General features: G+C 42.2%; 1 protein-coding gene across 1 annotated transcript; it reads left to right on the top strand.

The window, feature by feature from the left end:
* The first annotated feature begins 1,362 nt into the window (after window positions 1-1,362).
* On the top strand, window positions 1,363-2,182 carry LOC133799640 (uncharacterized). The gene is made up of 2 exons (XM_062237638.1): window positions 1,363-1,800; window positions 1,877-2,182. Exons 1-2 carry the CDS (start codon window positions 1,363-1,365, stop codon window positions 2,180-2,182), a joined length of 744 nt encoding a protein of 247 aa, XP_062093622.1.
* The last annotated feature ends 17,880 nt before the right edge of the window (window positions 2,183-20,062 follow it).

Genomic DNA, 20,062 nt, shown 5'->3' with positions numbered 1-20,062 from the left:
CAGTTTTGACTCCAAATATGGCTCGTACCAAAACTAAAGCTCGAAAAAGAAAAACTCCCATCGCTTCTCATCAGCCTACTGCTGATGCTCCCTCGACCAGTGGTCGAGACAAAAATGCCCCCGATCCAAATGTGCAAAGGCATGCCCGCCCTCGACACGCTACTCAGCCGGACGTCGAGTGTCATGTAGTCTCTGAAAGTAGGGTGACGATCAGAATGATTCCCAACTACTTAAATAAATACAATCTGACAGGGGTGACCCTAGTCAAACCTAACCCAGGCCAAAGGGCTAATTTGCCTGGAGGTGCTTACAGCACCTAGTCGCAGTTTTATGTTGAGGCAGGAGCCACTTTGCCTCTTCATGCATTCTTTCAGGGGGTGGGCAATTATTTTGGAGTTGCCCCCTTCCAAATTACCCCAAATGGATATAGAATGCTCGCTGCACTCTATATCTTATACAGCCAGAAAAAATGGCATGTGCCGTCGCCACACGAGGTCAACTACCTGTTTAACCTCAAGTCTAACCCCAACCAAGAAGGCACGGGGTTCTTCCATCTTTGTCATCAGGAAACCGGGCGCACTTTCCTGACTAACACAACCCACATCTCGAACGTGGGGAGGTACCACTAGGAGTACTTCCTTACGCCCGACCTGGTCGCGGACAATCTGGCCTTCGCTCGTGGAGGTAAAATTTTTTTATCACTAGCTGAATTCTTCTCTGGGTGTTTTCCTCCGCAATATCTTAAACTCTTGATGTATCCCATGCCCGTGGCTGCGACCAGACCCAACTCCGGGAATGATGTCGAGGGCAGCACTCTTAGCTGGCATGCCAGATGCGTAAAAGAGTGTCAAGGCTCTGGTTACTGAGGCTAACCTTAGGTCGGTCGGCCTTTGGGCCCCTCAATCAGGGACGAGGGGGCCCTCGACAGGGAGTGCTCGCGTCGAAGGGGAACCCGAGCAGCAACCTCAGGCGTCTCCTCCGCGGAGGAGACCAACTGGGGTCACAATCAGGGAACCTGCTAGCACTTCTCAAGCAGAGAGGCCCTCGGCTCCCAAAGGGAAAGGAAAGTAGAAGGCCGCCGAGCCTGCCGAACTCTCTAACGACTCGTCAGACGATAATGGTATAGTAATTTCGCTTTTAAACAATTTGCCAATTCCCTATCATCTATTCGACGGGGATGGAAACTTTAAGAATGCTCCAATCTTAAATTCAGATTTCTTCCAGGAAGTTAGTAGTTCAGTAAATAATGTAGCGACCAATAGTTGTAGCGCGGGTACTTTACTTGTAATCTCTTCACTTTCATTTTTTGGCCGTGTGTGACCATCTTGTCTCATTGCCCGCGTTGTTTCCTTTTGTGTAGATATGGACTCCGAGGACGTGTTCAAGCATTACAAGGCTGATGCCGCCTCTTCTGGCCAGAAGAAGAATAGCAAGGGGGCTCGAGGGGAGAGTAGTAAAACTTCCCCAAAGAAGGCCCAAACTGACGACCCTCCGGCTACCGCCCCTTCGAAGGAGAACTCACCACCTCCATCTCCACTCGAGCAGTCGGCCTCAACTCCTTCGGTCGGTCAAACTTCTCATCCTGCAACACCTGCCGACCAGCAGCCTTCTCCTAAGGCTCTTAGCAGCCATACATTGCGCACTCCGCCTGAAGGCTCCTTGCCTAGTATCATGGTCATCTCTGCCAGGGAGAGAGTATACAAGCTCTCCAAGCATAGACACAGTCAGGCCGCTATTACTGAAACTACCTCTATGGAGGCTGATCAAGTTCTCAATAGAGGACTGAACGAGATAGTTAGCGTAAGTCAACTCCTGATGATGTAACATTTATTTTCGATTCCCTGCCTTTACTTTATCTTTTTCTATCTGACTTCAGGGACTACTGACCTTAACCGCTGGCTGGCGCCGTGCTGGGGTGTTGGTGTCTCAGGGCAGGAACTTCCATACCAGGCTCGCCGAGGCTAAGAAAGCACTCGAAGCTAAAAACAACGAGCTTACCAAACAGAATGGTGAGTTGCTTGCGGAGAAAACGGAGCTGTCTGAGCAGAACGAAGAACTGCTCGAGCAAAAAGCTACTCTGACCGAGGAGTTGCTGGAAACCCGGAATGCCCTGAAGAAAGCTAACGAAGCCAGGGAAAAATTCAGGGAAAGCGCCACACTCAACTATCAACAAGCTATATAGCTCGAGCTTGATCTAATCGCAAGCAGGCAGGAGGCGGAGGAACTCAGAAAACGAGTGATAGAGCTTGAGGAAGCTGGAGCTAAGAACTTGGAGAAGTACAAGGAAGCCACTCATCTTTACTTCTACGAGTTCTGGAAGCACAATCGGGAGGCTAACTTTAACTATCTGTCCGAACGCTTGAGGAGGACTTTAATGACGCAGTGTGCCATTCACCTAGAAGAAGAAGAGAGGGCTAAAGTGCCTGCCTCCCCAGAGATTTCCCTGGCAGCAGGGATAGATGGTGCAGACACTGAAGCTGGCACAACCGTCGACCAAGACGTTCCTCAAGACCCTCCAGCTCCTTAATTCTTTTTTTTCTTTTGTTATCTTAACTACACGACCCATGGGTCGTGATGTAAAGACTATTTTTTATTGCTGCAAGGGCAGCTATTTTACTTTTATTTGAACAGTTACATCCGAGCAGTACTGCTCGCGGTGTAAAAGGATTCCTTTGACATTATAATATTTCTACTTTATTATAATATCTATTCGCATGATCGAACCTAGCATAGTACTTTGGCTTGATTTAACAAAATATAAATTTTGAAAAATACTCTAAGTACCGTAGTATGCTTTCACTTATTTTGTTCATGTGTTTACATACCTCTTGGTATGCTTTGCTTTCTATGTGCCTTATATGCCCCCCAAGTGATCGAGGAGCTTTAGGTCCTTGGTCACTTGCCTTGACCACAACCTGTACGAACATTACTGCTCAGTGTAAAATGTAAAACTTATAATACAGCAAAACAACACACGTAATGAACAAATACTTGTAAAAAATTACAAAGTTTGGCAAGAATGACTGACTGCGCACAGTCCCTTATAATTCTCGTATTTAAATGGACTAAAAATGTCTTTACGAGTGATCTTTGAAAGATCTTACACTTATAAGTGATTAGCCATATGACATGACTAACCCTTTTTCAAAACTTGTAAAAAGTAAAAATTAATACAAGCCAGTCCTTTAAGAAGGACTATTTATTGATAATACTTGCGCAGGTGTTCTCCATTCCAATAACGTGGAACGAGATCTCCATTTAAGTGTGCAAGTTTATAGGTGCCTGGATGAAGGACTTCTTTAATCTAGTAAGGTCCTTCCCAGTTTGGTCCGAGTACTCCAGTAGCTGGGTCACGGGTGTTTAAGAAAACTCTTCAAAGCACTAAGTCTCCGATGTTGAACTTTCTTTCTTTTACTTTGGAGTTAAAATACCGAGCGACTTTTTGCTGGTACGCAGCTACTCGGAGTTGGGCTTTCTCTCGTTTCTCCCCTATCAGGTCTAGGGACTCCATCAACAGTTGGCTATTTTGCTCTTAGTCGTATGTGATTCTGTGATGTGAGGGCGGATCTAACTCGACAGGCAACATAGCTTCATACCCATATGCCAAGGAAAATGGGGTATGACCTATTGCTGTTCGGTGAGAAGTTCTATACGACCAGAGTACTTCAGGCAGCTATTCTGGCCATGCTCCTTTAGCTTCCTTGAGCCTTTTCTTCAGGGTATCCTTCAAATGTATTATTTACTGCCTCGACTTGCCCATTTGCTTGTGGATGAGCAACTGAAGAAAAGCTCTTGATTATGCCATGCCTTTCCCAGAAGTCTCTGAACATGTCACTATCAAATTGGGTGCCATTGTCCGAGACAATCTTTCTTGGCAATCTATATCGACAAACAATGTTTTTGATGACAAAATCAAGTACTTTCTTTGTTGTTATGGTTGCGAGTGGCTCGGCCTCGGCCCATTTGGTGAAGTAGTCGATCGCCGCAACTGCGTATTTCACCCCACCTTTTCCTGTCGGCAAGGACCCGATTAAATCAATACCCCATACTGCGAAGGGCCATGGACTTTGCATTTGCTTTAGCTCATTAGGAGCCGCCCGTGGGATCTTGGAAAACCTTTGACATTTGTCACATTTTCGCACAAACTCCATCGAGTCTTCATTCATGGTCAGCCAGAAATAACCCTGCCTTAGGATCTTCTTTGATAAGCTCTGCCCCCCCCCCCCCCCCCCCAGTGTGGTCTCCACAGAAGCCTTCATGTACCTCCTTCATCAGCTTTTTAGCCTTTTCTGGTGTAACACACCTGAGCAGTGGCATTGAGTATCCTCTTCGGTAAAGAACACCATCGACCAGTATATACCTAGCAGCCTGTCTCTAAAGGGTCCTTGCTTTGTTTCTATTTGCTGGTAGTATACCGCTCGTGAGATACTCCAAGTATGGTGCCATCCATGTATTTTCCAATCGGACCTCCATATTGGTTTCGTCTGCTCGTATGCTTGGCTCGTGTAGCTGTTCAATTGGCACTATACTTAAAGTGTCAACATCTTTTGCGCTCGCGAGTTTGGCTAAGGCATCTGCGTTTGAATTCTGATCTCAAGGTATTTGCTGGAGGGTATATTTTTCAAATTGCGCCAATAGATCTTTGGTTTTGTTCAGATAGGCCGCCATTTTTAGGCCTCGTGCTTGATACTCCCCTAAGACCTGATTCACTACCAGCTGTGAATCACTATAAATATCCAGCACTTTTATGCTCATGTCTTTGGCTAACCTTAACCCAGCGAGTAGGGCTTCATACTCAGCTTCGTTGTTCGAAGCGGTGAAATCAAACCTAATTGCGCAATGAAATCGATGCCCTTCTGGCGTTATCAATATCACTCCCGCTCCTGCGTGAGATTCGTTGGATGATCCATCTGTGAATAGCTTCCACGAAGGAGCTTCAACTTGAGGCTCAGGCGCACTAGGCTTTTCACCCTGCTCACTGTCTAGGAGTTCAGTGAATTCAACAATGAAATCAGCCAAGACTTGTCCTTTTATTGCTGCTCGCGGTGAGTATGTGATATCGAACTGCCCGAGTTCGATTGCCCATTTCAACAAACGACCAGCAGCCTCTGGCTTTTGCAAAACTTGCCGAAGGGGCTAATCAGTCAAGACTGTGATTGGATGGGCTTGGAAGTAAGGACGTAACTTTCGTGAGGCCAAAATTAGGCAATAGGCTAATCTTTCAATGGGAGGATATCTCAATTTGGCTTTGATTAACCTCTTGCTCACATAATACACCGCCTTTTGTACGCCTTCTTCTTCCCTTACTAGCACCGCACTAGCAGCATATTCGGTGATCGCCAGGTATATGAACAAAGTTTCCCCATCTATAGGCTTTGATAAGACGGGAGGTTGTGCCATGTGGGCTTTTAAGGCTTGGAAAGCTTGTTCGCAGTCTTCAGTCCACTCGAACTTCTTGTTGCCCCTAAGTAGATTAAAGAAAGGGACGCACTTATCCATCGATTTTGAAATAAATCTACTGAGCGCGGCAATTCTTCCAGTCAAACTTTGCACATCTTTGATCTTTACTGGCGATTTCATATCGATCAGGGCCTTGATCTTTTTGGGATTAGCCTCGATTCCTCTCGAATTAACGATGAACCCCAAGAACTTCTTTGATCCTACTCCGAAGGAACACTTGAGAGGATTTAGCTTCATTTGATATTTATTCAGAACGTTGAAACACTCTTGTAAATCCTTCACATGTCCTTCTACCTTTTTTGACTTTACCAGCATGTCATCAACATACACCTCCATGTTTACTCCGATTAACTCCTTAAACATGTGGTTAACTAGTCGCTGGTAAGTCACACCAGCGTTTTTCAGTCCGAAGGGCATTACTTTGTAACAGTATAGCCCTGTATCAGTCCGAAAGCTAGTGTGATACTCGTCAGGGGGATGCATACTAATCTGATTGTATCCTGAGTATGCATCCATGAAAGAGAGGATCTCATGGCCTGCAGTTGCATCGACTAGCTGGTCAATCTTTGGGAGTGGGAAGCAATCTTTAGGGCAGGCTTTATTAAGGTCTGTGAAATCCACATAGGTTCGCCATTTGCCATTCGGCTTGGGAACCAGTACTGGATTAGAGACCCACGATAGATAAAACGCCACCCTGATGAACCCATTCTCCTTTAGTTTTTCAACTTCTTCTTTCAAGGCTTTCGATCTATCTTTATCGAGCAGCCTTCTTTTCTGCTGCACGGGTGGAAATCTTTTGTCGACGTTCAGGACATGGCTGATTACTTCAGGATTTATCCCAGCCATGTCTTTATGTGACCAGGCAAAAACTTCCTGGTTCTTCTTCAAAAATTCCACCAGTGTGTGTTTGGTTGTTGCTTCTAAATTTTTGTCGACCTTTACAACTCTGGTCGGAAACTCTTCGTCAAGCTGGACCTCCTCAAGGTCCTCGACAGGTCCTACATCTTCTCCAAAATCCCCAAAGCCAGGATCTAAGTCTCTATCCTCACTTTGGGCAACACCCTATTTGGTGACTTCATCACCTGATTGGGCTTGTACATCAATGGCCATCTGCAACCTTTCTGGGGGAGCACTCCTCGACAGACCCTTCTTGGCCATGGTGATTGAGGCATTATAGCACTCCCTGGCTTCCCTCTGGTTTCCCAATACGTGTCCTACCCCTGCGTCTATTGGGAATTTCATGGCCAGGTGCCATATAGAGGTGACGGCTCGAAGGTCAACTAGTATGGGCCTTCCAATTACAGCATTGTAGGCAGAAGGACAATCAACTACTATAAAAGTAGTGAGTAATGTCCTGGTAGTGGGCGTTGTACCTGCTGTTATTGGAAGCCTGATTGACCCTGTTGGAGCGAGTCCTTCACCAGAGAAACCATAAATTGTTTGGTTGCAGGGCTCCAAGTCCTTGATGGACAACTTCATTCGTTCCAGCGAAGATTTATACAGGATGTTAACTGAACTTCCTGTATCGACCAGCACTTTTTTCACCATCATGTTGGCAATTTGAACATCCACGACCAGCGGATCAAAATGTGGGAACCGGACATGCTCGGCATCGCAATCAGAGAAGGTTATTTCACCGTCCTCTGTCCGAGCCTTCTTTGGTGCCCGATCCTCCACAGTCATCATCTCGATGTCCTGGTCGTGGCGTAAGGTCCGAGCATATTGTTCCCTTGCCTTTCCGCTGTTTCCTGCAAGGTGCGGGCCTCCACAGATGGTGAGTAAAGTGCCAGCCACAGGGTCAGGCTGTAAAGGTGACGAGCGTTGGCGCGTAGGCGCCTGCTTGTTGCCACCTAGAGCCTCTCATTGGGAAGTTCCCGAGGCCCGCACGTATCTCCTCAAGTGTCCTTGTCTAATAAGGAACTTGATTTCATCCTTCAGCTGGTTACACTCGTTCGTATCGTGTTCGTAGTCATTGTGAAAATGACAGAACTTGGTGGTATCCCTTTTCGAAATATCCTTTCGAATGGCGGCGGGTCTTTTGTATGGAACACTGGAACTTGTGGCCTGATACACCTCTGCTCGAGACTCAACAAGGGTAGTGTAGTTAGTGAACCTTGGTTCATAACGATTGCCCTTGGCGCGCTTGCTCTCGAAAGTAGAGGGTTCTCTATGGGGCCTTTTCCCCCCATTCTTACCATTGCCATTCCCATTTCCTTTGTCGTTGCCATTGGGCTTTGACCCATTGGCGGCTTTGGCGGGGTCTTCAGTCCCCTTATCTTTATTTGGGGTCTTTCCCTCGCTGGCAATCGCATCTTCGAGCTTGATGTATCGATCAGCTCGATCCAAAAATTATTGGGTAGTTTTAACCCCATGCTTCCTGAGGCTACTCCAAAGAGGCGTACGACGCCTAACTCCTGCAGTTAGGGCCATCATTTTGCCTTTGTCTCCCACTGTTTTGGCTCCAGTAGCTGCTCGCATAAAACGCTGGGCGTAGTCTTTCAGTGGTTCTCCTTCTTGCTGGCGTATCTCGACTAGTTGGTTTGCCTCAGTTGGGTGCACACGACCCGCATAGAATTGTCCGTAAAAATCCTTTACGAACATCTCCCAAGATACAATACTTGCAGGAGGGAGCTTAAAGAACCACTCCTGTGTAGCATCAGAAAGTGTTGCAGGGAAGATCCTGCACCGAGCGTCTTCGGACACCTTCTAAATGTCCATTTGTATCTCAAATTTGTTGACATGAGATACTAGGTCACCATACCCATCAAAGTTCGGAAGTGTTGGCATTTTAAACTTACTGGGAGTCTCCGCCACAGTAATCCTCTGGATGAAAGGAGTGCCCCTTCTCCTGTCGTACTCGATGTGAGACGTTCTTCCCCCGGCCAGCTATTGCACTGCTTGGTTCAGGGCATCTATTTGGGCCTGAACGGCTTCAGGAATTGTCGGGGTCTCTGGTGCTGGGGGAATGTACTCGTCGTGCCATTCTCGGCGGTCGTTGAGTACATCCTGTAGATCATCATCTCTCCGTCGTTGCTTGCTGGCTCTGAGCCGGCTAAAGATGTTGTTTTGTCTGGGCTACCCCCCAGCATTACGTCTTGCCTGTTGGTCTTCTCTAGGTGGTGGGCTTCTGCCTCTACCTCTCTCCTCGTTCCTCTGACCAGTGTTCCCTCTACCTGAGTCGGCCTCATTGTAGCCATGGCCATATCTGAACCTCGATTGACTATGGTGGGACCGACTGTCTCCTTGGTTGCCTCCTCGGGCTGGAACTTCCTGTGCGTTAGGGGGAGGCCTGCGCTGGTTGGTAGGTCCCCGTGCATTAACATGCCGTGGGGGGCCCCTGACCGCAGAGCCTGTCTCTGAGTTCCTTCTGTTGCCAGAAGGACGCTGTCCCCTGCTCGGTGGGTACGACTCTTCACCCCCGGGTGTTTAGGGCTGCCCGGCCCTATTCTGCCTCAGATGTGGGGGATTGCCTCGACCAGCCTGGGATGGAGGTTGCGTCTCAGGGTCCCTAGGTGGGACATCATCCTGAGGCATTGGTGGCTGCTCCGGCCTTTGAGGGCTTGTTGGCTGGATTGGAGGGCTAGGATTGGGACCTCTTTGAGGTGGCCCATTTGAGGGTTGATCAGGCTGCGAGGCAGGTGCAGCCTGATTCCTAGCCAATTGGAGGGCTGCTTCGAGGGCTGCCATGGCCTCCCTCTGAAGACGGTCCATCTCCGCCTGTCTTTCACTCAGTTCTTGGCGCTGACGCTCTATTTCTTGCTGCTGTCACGCCATGGTCTCCGCAGCACTTTCTTGACTGGCCCTTAGATTGGCCAATTCATCTTGCAATACTCCCAGAGTATTTTTCAGCGTTTCGGAGTCCAGTTCCTCTTCATCAAACTCCAAGTATGGCTCATTCTCAGCCATGTTCGGAGGAGGAGGTTGAGATGGTGCAGCGTCAGCAGCCTGCCCAGTCTTCCTGGTTGTCTTTGCCATTAGTGCTTCAACAACCTCGTCTCAAGCTCTCAATGAAAGCACCAGAATGTTAACCCTTGTTTTGGTCAATTGACACGGAGTCAAATGCTTGATGTGATAGAAGGTATTGAAATAGATCTAATGGAAAGAACAATAAACGACACAACAAATTATAGTGGTTCGGCCCCACGAATTGGTAATGACCTACGTTTACTTAAGCTATTATTGATATTGATTCTCAAAGGAGTGATCAAAGAACTAGGGTTCTTCGAGTTTCACAAGCCTTAGAGGGATGAATAATACAATCGAAAGATAATAGCTATAATTCTCTTGTAAAGCATAAACTCAAATCAGCCAAAAGGTAAAAAGTCCCTCCCTTGAGCTATTTCTTCTCTATTTATAGGCTCAAGGAGGATTACAAATATTTGTTACAGATATTCTTTCCTAAATATTCAGATACTCAGGAATTATGGGAGATAATCTCGGATATGATTACAATCGCATAAGATCTTCTCAAAATATACGGAGTATACGACCAAGCTGGTCGTATATAAAATCCAAATGTTATGTCAGGGGAATCTCCCTGGTCGATAGTCGAACAGAACCTCTGCCAGGTGTCAGCCACGTGTTAAAAATGTCTGCCACATCATCCACGCCTATTTTTTGGATAACAATTCACTTGTCAAAAACAAATTTCGAACTGCATGTTATACGTGTGCTTTTATTTAATACAATTTTTATCATGAAAAAAAATTATAATAATAATAACATCAAACATACATATACCTCCAAGGAGAAATAAATGCATACTAAAAGAGAAGGTTGTTATCCCAAAATTTCGTTCGATGACGTGGCAATCAGATGGGACAAGTGGCAATGCATGGTCAATAAATGACACATTAATAGTCAATAAATGTGTTAACTAAAGAAGGGCAAAGGTTTGAAATTAATCTTCGGAGTTGTGATATTATTGGTCCCGAAATTGATTTATCTGGTCAGGAAGTAATTTGACCAATCAGGTAAGGTTTCTATCCGACCAGTAAGGTTTTTGACCGACCAATCATGTGTTTTGGCCGACTAGTCACTTCAATAATGTGTTATCCGACCAGTCATGTGTTTTGGCCGACCAGTCATGTCTTTTGGCCGACCAGTAATGTGTTTTGGTCGACCAGTCACTTCAGTAATGTGTTATCTGACCAGTAAAGTGTTTTGGCCGACCAGTCATGTGTTTTGGCCGACCAGTAAAGTGTTTTGGCCGACCAGTCACTTTAGGAATCAGGTTTATCCAGCCAGTTAGCTTATGAAGATGTTTTGCCTAACCAGAAGGGTGATATAGCCGACCAGTCTCACTTCAAGGAATGGAGTTGGCCGACCGGACAGATCAGAAATTCAACCCAGTGACTCTTCAACAAAGTTTCAGTAACGACTTCAGTTCGAGTCATCCATAGCTACCGTGAGAATCTCTCAGATATCCCGAAGTAATAGCTATATTGTTGTAATTTAAATTTGTTTATTATTATTAATTAAAGTCGGTTGAAACAACCAAGGACCTCGTCAAAACAGGATATTTCTCATGTACGATCCATGAGCCTATAAATAAATGGCTCATGGCATCATTTGGGGGGACTGTTCTTTTAGAGACTTGAAGACTCTCTAATTTTTGAGACTTTGGGACTATGACTTGGTGCATTCTTGGGGCATAATCTGAGAGAGCTTAGAGAGAGAAAGCTTGTATTCTCTAGAGAGAAAAACTCTGTATTTTTCTACTTACACTTAAGAAACTCAGTTGGCTCAGGATCATCTGATCTTAAGTGAGGATACATATATCACAACTCCAAGCGGATTAGGCTATTACCAACAAATTGAGGCTGAACCACTATAAAAATTACGTGTGTTATTTACTTTCTATTTAAGGTTTATTGTCGTTTTTGCGTCTACTAGTAGCTGGCCAAAATCGTGGTCAACATTTTTGGTGCTTTCATTGAGAGTATGAATAGAAGAAACAAACTACTATCATATCATTATGGCACCCAAGAATACCAATGTGGCATCCAAGAAGTCAGACACGTCAAAAGAGCCTGCTAGATCAGAAGGTCCTGGACCTCAAAACCCTGAGACTGAGCCCAGGGTCTTGCTCGAGGAGACGACTCCAGAGGTTGAACAACTCCAGGAATCCATAGGGGCCTTCCAAGAGGAGATGATGCAATTTAATGCTCGGTAGGAGTCTTTCGCTGAAGAGATGGCTAGGCAGAGAGCTGCGTTAGAACAACAAAGGCGTGATATGGAGGCCAGAAGCGAAGAGATCATACAACGACAAGAGGAAGTTGACCAGAGACATCGTGAAGTGGCACTTGCTCTAGAAGCGGCTACCCAATTGGGCCAAGCCAATGCTCAAATCGCGACGTGAGCAGTCACCCAAGGAGCACGAAAGGACAACACTAGTCAGAAGTCCCATGCTAGAAGGACGGACTCTTGAGGACCTGACCGGAGTCGAAGCAATCAGACTGGTCAGGCAGATGACAGAGTCCACTCTAGAACTGCATCAACACAAAGGGAGAACTCTAGAACCCCCTCCAGGAGCCACCGATCAGAAACTTCTAGATTAGGGAGTTACCGATCGGGCAGTAAGAAGACTCCACCTAGGAATGATCAAACCAAAGCTCCTTGAGATAAAAAAAACTCCTAGCTACAAAAATGGACATGGCCGAGACGAGGGTGACAGTCATCGGGCAGACTGGTCAAAAGAAAAAGAAAGAGATGGCAACGACCAACAAGGAGGAAAAGATTGCCCGGGACGTACCGAAAATCCGCCACTACATCTCGGGCAGCAACGTAGTGAGAGAGAGCAAGTCCCGCGTAGTAAGCCCTCTGAAAAATCGAAAAGTACGGTGTTCAATCGGGTAGGAGAGCATGCTTCCCAAAAGAATCTAAGGGATGTTATCACCAACAAGAGGAGGATCGTCCCGGTCGAAGGGCAAAATCTGAATTGCCCTGCCAGTCAAGTAGAAATACTCGACGACAGTGCACCAGATGGTAATGCCCGACCAGTTGCAACCCCGTCGGTTGCACCAGCCATCCAAGCCCAGCTTGACGCGCTAACAGATGCAGTGCAAAGTTTGTGAAACGACCTTTCGGGATGGAAGCAGTAGACCACTGGAGTGGCAGTCCATTTTGTGCTCGGATCAGAGCAGCCCAACCGCCAGCAAAGTATAAAGCACCGGTGCTGCCAATATATACAGAAAAGGGAGATCCCATTAGACATGTTGGGAAATTTGAAGACCAAATGGAGCTGCTCGGAGTAAGTGACGATTACCAGTGTAGGGTCTTTCCGACTACATTATCCGATACTGCCCAAGAATGGTATTGGAAATTCATGCCAAATTCTATTACCTCTTGGGAAACTTTCAGGAAGGAATTTTGTAGGCAATTCAGTGCTACTCGGACCCCTCCAGTTTATGCCAACCACTTGGCTGATATCAAACAAGGAAAGGATAAGTCTTTAAAGAATTATATGCAGAGATTCATGAGAGAAGCCAATAGAGCAACTACTGTAGGAGACGAGGGGAAGATGGTTGCCATATCCTCTGGAATCACTTATCGGAGCCCTTTGTGGGATAGTATACATAGAAATCCAATTTCAACAGTTCAACAATTTCTTGATCGAGCGGACAAGTATATGAAATTGGATGATGCAATCGAGAAAGAGGAGAATGGCATAAAAAATCTGGGCGGATCGGCTGACCCTCCTAAGAATGGTGGAAAGAAACATGGGAATAACGGATTTGACCACCATGAAGAAAAGAAAGCTAAGTCGAGTTCAAATGAAAAGCCAACCAAGTATGAGCCTCAGTTCACTAATTACACCACTCTCTCGACTAGCCGAGCGGATATATCTTGCTAGTCATGAAGAGGTTCCCTATAAGAAACCTCCATCCATCAGGAAAGATATGAGTAAGAGAGACATGAATAAGTTTTTTCATTTCCATGGAGATTATGGTCACGACACGAATGAATGCAATCACCTCAAGGACGAGATATAATTTCTTCTCCGATCGGGCAAGTTGAAAAAGTACCGGGCAGAGACACCCCAAGGAGAAGGATGCAGCAACAATTCTGGGTTCAAACAACAGAGATCTCCACCCTTGCAACCCGGGCCTGTGGACTTTACCTTAGACACTATATGTGGAGGTCCACACTACTTGGCTGAGGATAATAACAAAGCAAGGGAGAGGTATGCCCAGATACTTTGACATGATCTGGAGTGCTAGGATCAGATTGGGTGAACGGAGCCTGATCAGGAACCACTGGAATGGCGAGCATCTGAGGATATATTATCACTAAATATCGCTTTCAGAGTGGTAGTTTAATTTCAAGTTGTTTAACTTGTTATTTAAATTTGGTTTATGAGCTGGTTATTTGCTGACCAGTCATCTATGAGCTCCTTTTTTTTACGAGTAATAAAAGAGACTACGCGCAACATGGTCGATTCTTGCTACAAATGTGCATGTGTGTTAATTATCCGAACAGTGTTCAACTGGTCGGTAAAATCGGACAGTGTTCAACTGGTCGGTACGTTCAAGCAGTGTTCAACTGCTCGAATATTTTCCATATATTTTATGTGTTTCACAAGTAATTAACTGCTCGAACAGATTTGGTCAAGTAGCAAGTGACCAAAGATCTTTCAACCCTTGATCACTTGGGGGGCACATGGGGTATACTTGTATATAATTTAGCACATGCAATAAGAGCATGAGTTAAGATATCTGTTTTTAGGCTGACTTGTAAATTTTCGAAGTAAAAAAAGTCTAGCCATTAAGCTAACTTGTTTGACAAAGCTTAAGTAACTTGGAATTTTTTAAAATTTCAAGTTAGAAGCAGATATTCGTGTGACAATAAACATTATGCTCATAAAATATTAGAGCAATAAGAGTGTGAGAAAGTATACTTAGTAGGGACTTATGAAATGTTTAGAATTTCTAAGTTAGAAAACTAAGTACTCATGAGAAAATATAAGACATACATCAGAGTGACTTTACTATTCACAAAAAAACTTATAATGTTTTAAGTCTAAAAAGACTTAGAATATTTCAAGTTAGCAAAGAAAAATAAAGTATAAATGCCAATAGCTCGGCTATACGAGAAAAATATCAAAGCTGCTAAGCAACAATTGTCTTCACAAAAGTATATGAAAAAGGAGTGAACTACTGGCCAGGTACAAAGTTTAGCTGATCAGGTGCAAAGTTTTCCTGGTCGGGAGAGCAGATACAACTTCCCTAGTCGGTTAAGCATATATCACTGGTCGAGTAGGAACCTATGTTGTGTGAGAATGACAAACACGAACAAATGAATGCAAAGAAAAAATATTTAATACCTAGTAAAATATTTTCTCTGAGCAGTAAAAATATTTTACTGCCTAGATAAAAATGTATGAGAGCAAAAATAATAATCAGAAATTTTTGGTGTCTAAATGCATGGACCATAAAGTTTTTGTACAAGCCCGAGCAGCCAGGCGCGCGGCCGAGCGGCTGTGGTGTCCGAGCAGGCAGGCGCGCAGCCAAGTGGTTGTGGTGTCTGAATGGCTAGGCGCGTCCGAGTAGCAGGGTGCGTGTCCGAGGAGCAAGGTGCGTGTCTGAGCAGATGCATATGTCCGAGCAGCAGTTCGTGTGTCTGAGGGGCACGCCGAGAGCGGATGCGCATCTGAAGGAGCCAGGCACGCCAAGGAGGGTGTGCATCTGAGAGGATGCGTGTCCGTGGCTGGCCATCCGATGAGCTCTGTGTCCGAGCGACTGGAGGAGGCTATCCAAACAGCTGGCCATCCGAGGAGCTTCATGTCCAAGCGTCCAAGGAGCCACGTGCCAAGGGGCCAGTCATGCCGAGCGGATGGGACATTCCCGAGGAGCTTGGTACATCTGAGGCTGCATGTTCGAGAGGGTGGGCATATATGCAGAGTGGTGTCCGAGAGGCTGGCATGTCCGAGGAGTAGCATTACTGAGGAGCTATTTGGGTTCCGAGGTAAGAGTTATGAGGGCCAAAAGAAATCTGATCGGGTAGGAATGGTAAAATAAACAAGTTTGATGAGCCAAAGGGTATGGACCATAGTGTGAGGTATAAGCATATTTTCTTAATCTTGGATTGTGCAAATAAGATCAAGAAGGGAAATTCAAGGGTTCAACAAGCTTCAAGATAACATCAATAATTATCCTATACCCATGAACCCGAAAGAGCAATAGAAATGGGAAACTGATAACTACCGTTTTTATGGACAGAAAAGTTCATCGTGGGTTTACCTCAAAAGTGAAAGTTACTGACTGGGTGGAAGCTTTTGGACGACGTGAATAACTATCAGCTAGAGAAAAAGTTTATCATATGAGAAAATCATATAATAAACTTGGGGGGCAAATGTTATCCCAAAATTTCGTTCGATGACATGGCAATCGGATGGGACACGTGGCAATGCATGGTCAGTAAATAACACATTAATAGTCAATAAATGTGTTGACTAAAGAATGGAAAAGGTTTGAAATTAATCTTCAGAGTTGTGATATTATTGGTCACGAAATTGATTTATCTAGTCAAGAAGTAATTTGACCAATCAGGTAAGGTTTCTGTCTAACCAGTAAGATTTTTGATCGACTAGTCATGTGTTTTGGCAGATCAGTCACTTCAGTAATGTGTTATCCGACCAGTAAAGTGTTTTGGCCGACCAGTCATGTGTTTTGGCAGATCAATAATGTGTTTTGGCCGACCAGTCACTTCAGTAATGTGTTTTGAGCGACCAGTAAAGTGTTTTGGCCGACCAATCACTTTAGGAATCAGGTTTATCCAGCTAGTCAACTTATGAAGATGTTTTGCTTAACTAGAAGGGTGATATAGCCGACCAGTCTCACTTCTGGGAATGGAGTTGGCCGACTGGATAGATCAGAAACTCAACCCAGTGACTTTTCAACAAAGTTTCGGTAAAGACTTCAGTTTGAGTCATCCGTAACTATCACGATAATCTCTCAGATATCCCAAAGTAATAGCTATATTGTTGTAATTTAAATTTGTTTATTATTTATTAATTAAAGTCAGTTGAAACAACCAAGGACCCCGTCAAAATGGGATATTTCTCATGTACGATCCATGAGCCTATAAATAAATGGCTCATGGCATCATTTGGGGGGACTGATCTTTTGGAGACTTGAAGACTCTCTAATTTTTGAGACTTTGGGACTGTGACTTGGGGCATTCTTGGGGCATTTTCTTAGAGAGCTTAGAGATAGAAAGCTTGTATTCTCTAGAGAGAGAAACTCTATATTTTTCTACTTACACTTAAGAAACTCAGTTGGCTCAAGTTCATCTGATCTTAAGTGTATGATACATTTATCACAACTCCAAGTGGATTAGGCTATTACCAACAAATTGGGGCTGAACCACTATAAAAATTATGTGTGTTATTTACTTTCTATTCAAGATTTATTGCCGTTTTTGCGTCTACTTGCAGTTGGCCAAAATCGTGGTCAACAAAGGTCAATCACTAATTTTTCTACTAACACAAAAGAGTCTATATTGTCTGATGATGTCGTTGTATACAAAGCTCAACATCTAAAGCAATAATAGTTAGAGTTGCAAATATGTATACATGATAGAGATTTTATATTGATTTGAACTCAAAATGTCTCGTGGAGCTATAACTTTTGAGAAGGAAATTTATTTGATGTAAAAAAAATTGTTCAATGACCATCTTCTACAATGTTATGGACAAAATAAGGATCCTAGACTAAAACTCAGAGAGTACATGAGAAAAAAAAAATATCCGAGAAGAAAATGGTAGTAAAGGCATGTTTAGAGGGATACTTTGTCTCCTGTTGCAGAGCCTTTGACACCAAATCACAAGAACTTCTTCCATCAAAAGCAGTCAGTGTAGTCGAATTTAATGGGACAAAAATTGGTTTGCCCCATATTTAAATGACCCAGTTAAAACCAAGTGAAAATATGCAAGCATTTTGATCAGTGTCTTCTCTGGTATTTACCTACACAATAGCTAGAGATGCAAACTCAAACATTTCAAAGCCATGCATACGTATAAATAATAATTAAAAAAAAGCTATTGAAGGGTGGATACATATATACATATTAATAAAATAATGATAAATTTAAAAATACGTGAAAAAATTAGAAATTTGATAGATTAAGTGGTTTGGAGAGATTTTAGAGTGCCACACCAACTATTTTATTAATAAAATAATGATAAATTTAAAAAATAGAATTAAAAATATGTGAAAAAATTAGAAAATAAAATGTGAAACAAAATTGAATTTACCGGTTAGATTTATATATATTAAAATAGTTTAGATGTTTTAGTTTTTTCTTTTTAATTATTAACTAATAATCATAAATTTGAAAAACAAGAATTAAAAAAAGTGAAAATTTTAGAAAATAGAAATAAAATTTTGGGGCAATTTTAATTAAAAATGTGTGAAAAAATTAGAAAATAAAATGTGAAACAAAATTGAATTTTCCGGTTAGATTTATATATATTTAGATAGTTTAGATATTTTAGTAGTTAAGATAATTTAGTTTTTTCTTTTTAATTATTAACTAATAATCATAAATTTGAAAAAGAAGAATTAAAAAATGTGAAAAATTTAGAAAATAGAAAGAGTGCTTTGGAACAATTTTAATTATAAATATGTGAAAAAGTTAGAAAATAAAATGTGAAACAAAGTTGAATTTACCGGTTAGATTTAGACTTATTAGGATTCCCCCCCTCCCCGAACTATTACCACTACCAAATCGTGCCCCCTAAATTTTTTGGCTTGTTAAAAATTCCCCCTAAACTATTAATGTTACTGAAATGTGGGACTTCCGTCCAATTTTGATAACAGAATGGTGATATGATGACACTGGAGTGCTTATGTGGATTGCCACGTGTATAATTTAAAAAATAGTTAGGATTTTACCCGCCCCCCCTCAAACTATTACCATTACCAAATTATGCCCCTCGAGTTCTAAAATTTAAAATTTAAACAATATTTTGAATATTAAAAAGAAAATATAAAAAATATTAAACTAAAAATTCAATTGAATTCAATTAAATCATACAAAATAAAAACTTAAGGCAACATAGGCGACACCAAAGTTGAATGTTGCCAGGGACGCACATGAGCTCAGTCTGTTGACGATGTCACTACCCAACTAACTTTGAGTTCATTCTGACGCATGCCCAACACCCAAGCCAATTTTTTGTCACCATCAATTTTTTTTTTAAATTTTAATGGTTTTTTTCCTTTTTTTAATATTCAAAAGATTGTTTAATTTTAAAATTTTAAAATTCGGGGGGCACAATTTGATAATGGTAATAGTTCGGAGGTCAATAATCATATTTATTAGTTATATTATAAACGAGGCATTGACGTGGCAATACCACATCAATCACCAAACTATCACATCACCATTCTGTTAGCGAATTGGACGGAAGTCCCACATTTCAGTAACGTGAATAATTCAGAGTGAATTTTTAACAAGTTGAAAAATTCGGGGGGCACAATTTGGATTGGTAATAGTTAAGGGGGAAAAATCCTAATAAGCCTTAGATTTATATATATTTAGATAGTTTATGTATTTTAGTAGTTTAGAGATTTTAGTTTTTTTTTTATTTATTGACTAATGACCCTAAATTTGAAAAAGATGAATTAAGAAATGTGAAAATTTTAGTAAATAGAAAGAGTGCTTTGGAGCAATTTTAGAGTGCCACAATTAAAAATATGTGAAAAAAATTAGAAAATAAAATGTGAAACAAAATTGAATTTACCGGTTAGATTTATTTATATATATATAGATAGTTTAGATATTTTAATTTTTTCTTTTTAATTATTAACTGATAATCATAAATTTGAAAGAGAAAAATTAAAAAATTGTTGGTATTAAATGATCTAATCAAATGTACGCAGCGAAATATATGGACCAATTTTAATAAATATTAATACCGGTCACGATCATATACATAAATAAATATTAAATCACATACAAATAGATCAGGGATTACCTCTTATAGCATATCAAGTGTCATTGAGTCTTTTTGTATAAATCAACGATCTTCCTATCCCAATGTTCTGAGATCTCACACCTCGATCTTCCAGACCAATCCTCAAACATACAAGGAGGTGTGTGGGCATGTAGGATTCAAATAACTGATTAAACAAATTTATTTGAAATTCAAAATTCAAATTCCAGGGATAAAATCCATTATGCTAGGCGCTACACACTGTATTGTACAGTGTGTGTCGCCCAACCCTATTAGAGTTGCCCTAATTTTCTCATTTGTTTATTTAATCAACTTTTAAGACAAGATATTTATTCAAACATAAATATCAGTTATTTTAAAATTAAATTTATCTTAAACTGTCAGTTTTAAATTAAATAAATAAATATTATATTATAAATAAGATATTTATTATTCTAAACAAGATTAATATTAATTTTAACCTATAGTTTTTCAAAATAAAAACTATATAGTTAAATAATTAATTAATTCAAAATTGATCAATCACCCATAATTATCAAATAATTATTTTCGTGTCTTGGAAAATTAATTCCTTTGCAATTTAGTCATTTCTCTTAACAAATCTTTCTTTTGACATCCTTACCCTTGACAGTGTAGGACAGA

This window comes from Humulus lupulus, chromosome 9 (genome assembly GCF_963169125.1).
Source record: "Humulus lupulus chromosome 9, drHumLupu1.1, whole genome shotgun sequence".
In the NCBI taxonomy this organism is placed as follows: Eukaryota; Viridiplantae; Streptophyta; class Magnoliopsida; order Rosales; family Cannabaceae; genus Humulus; species Humulus lupulus.
Note: the sequence above shows the minus strand (reverse complement) of the source record. Positions and strands in the feature narration are given on the sequence as shown.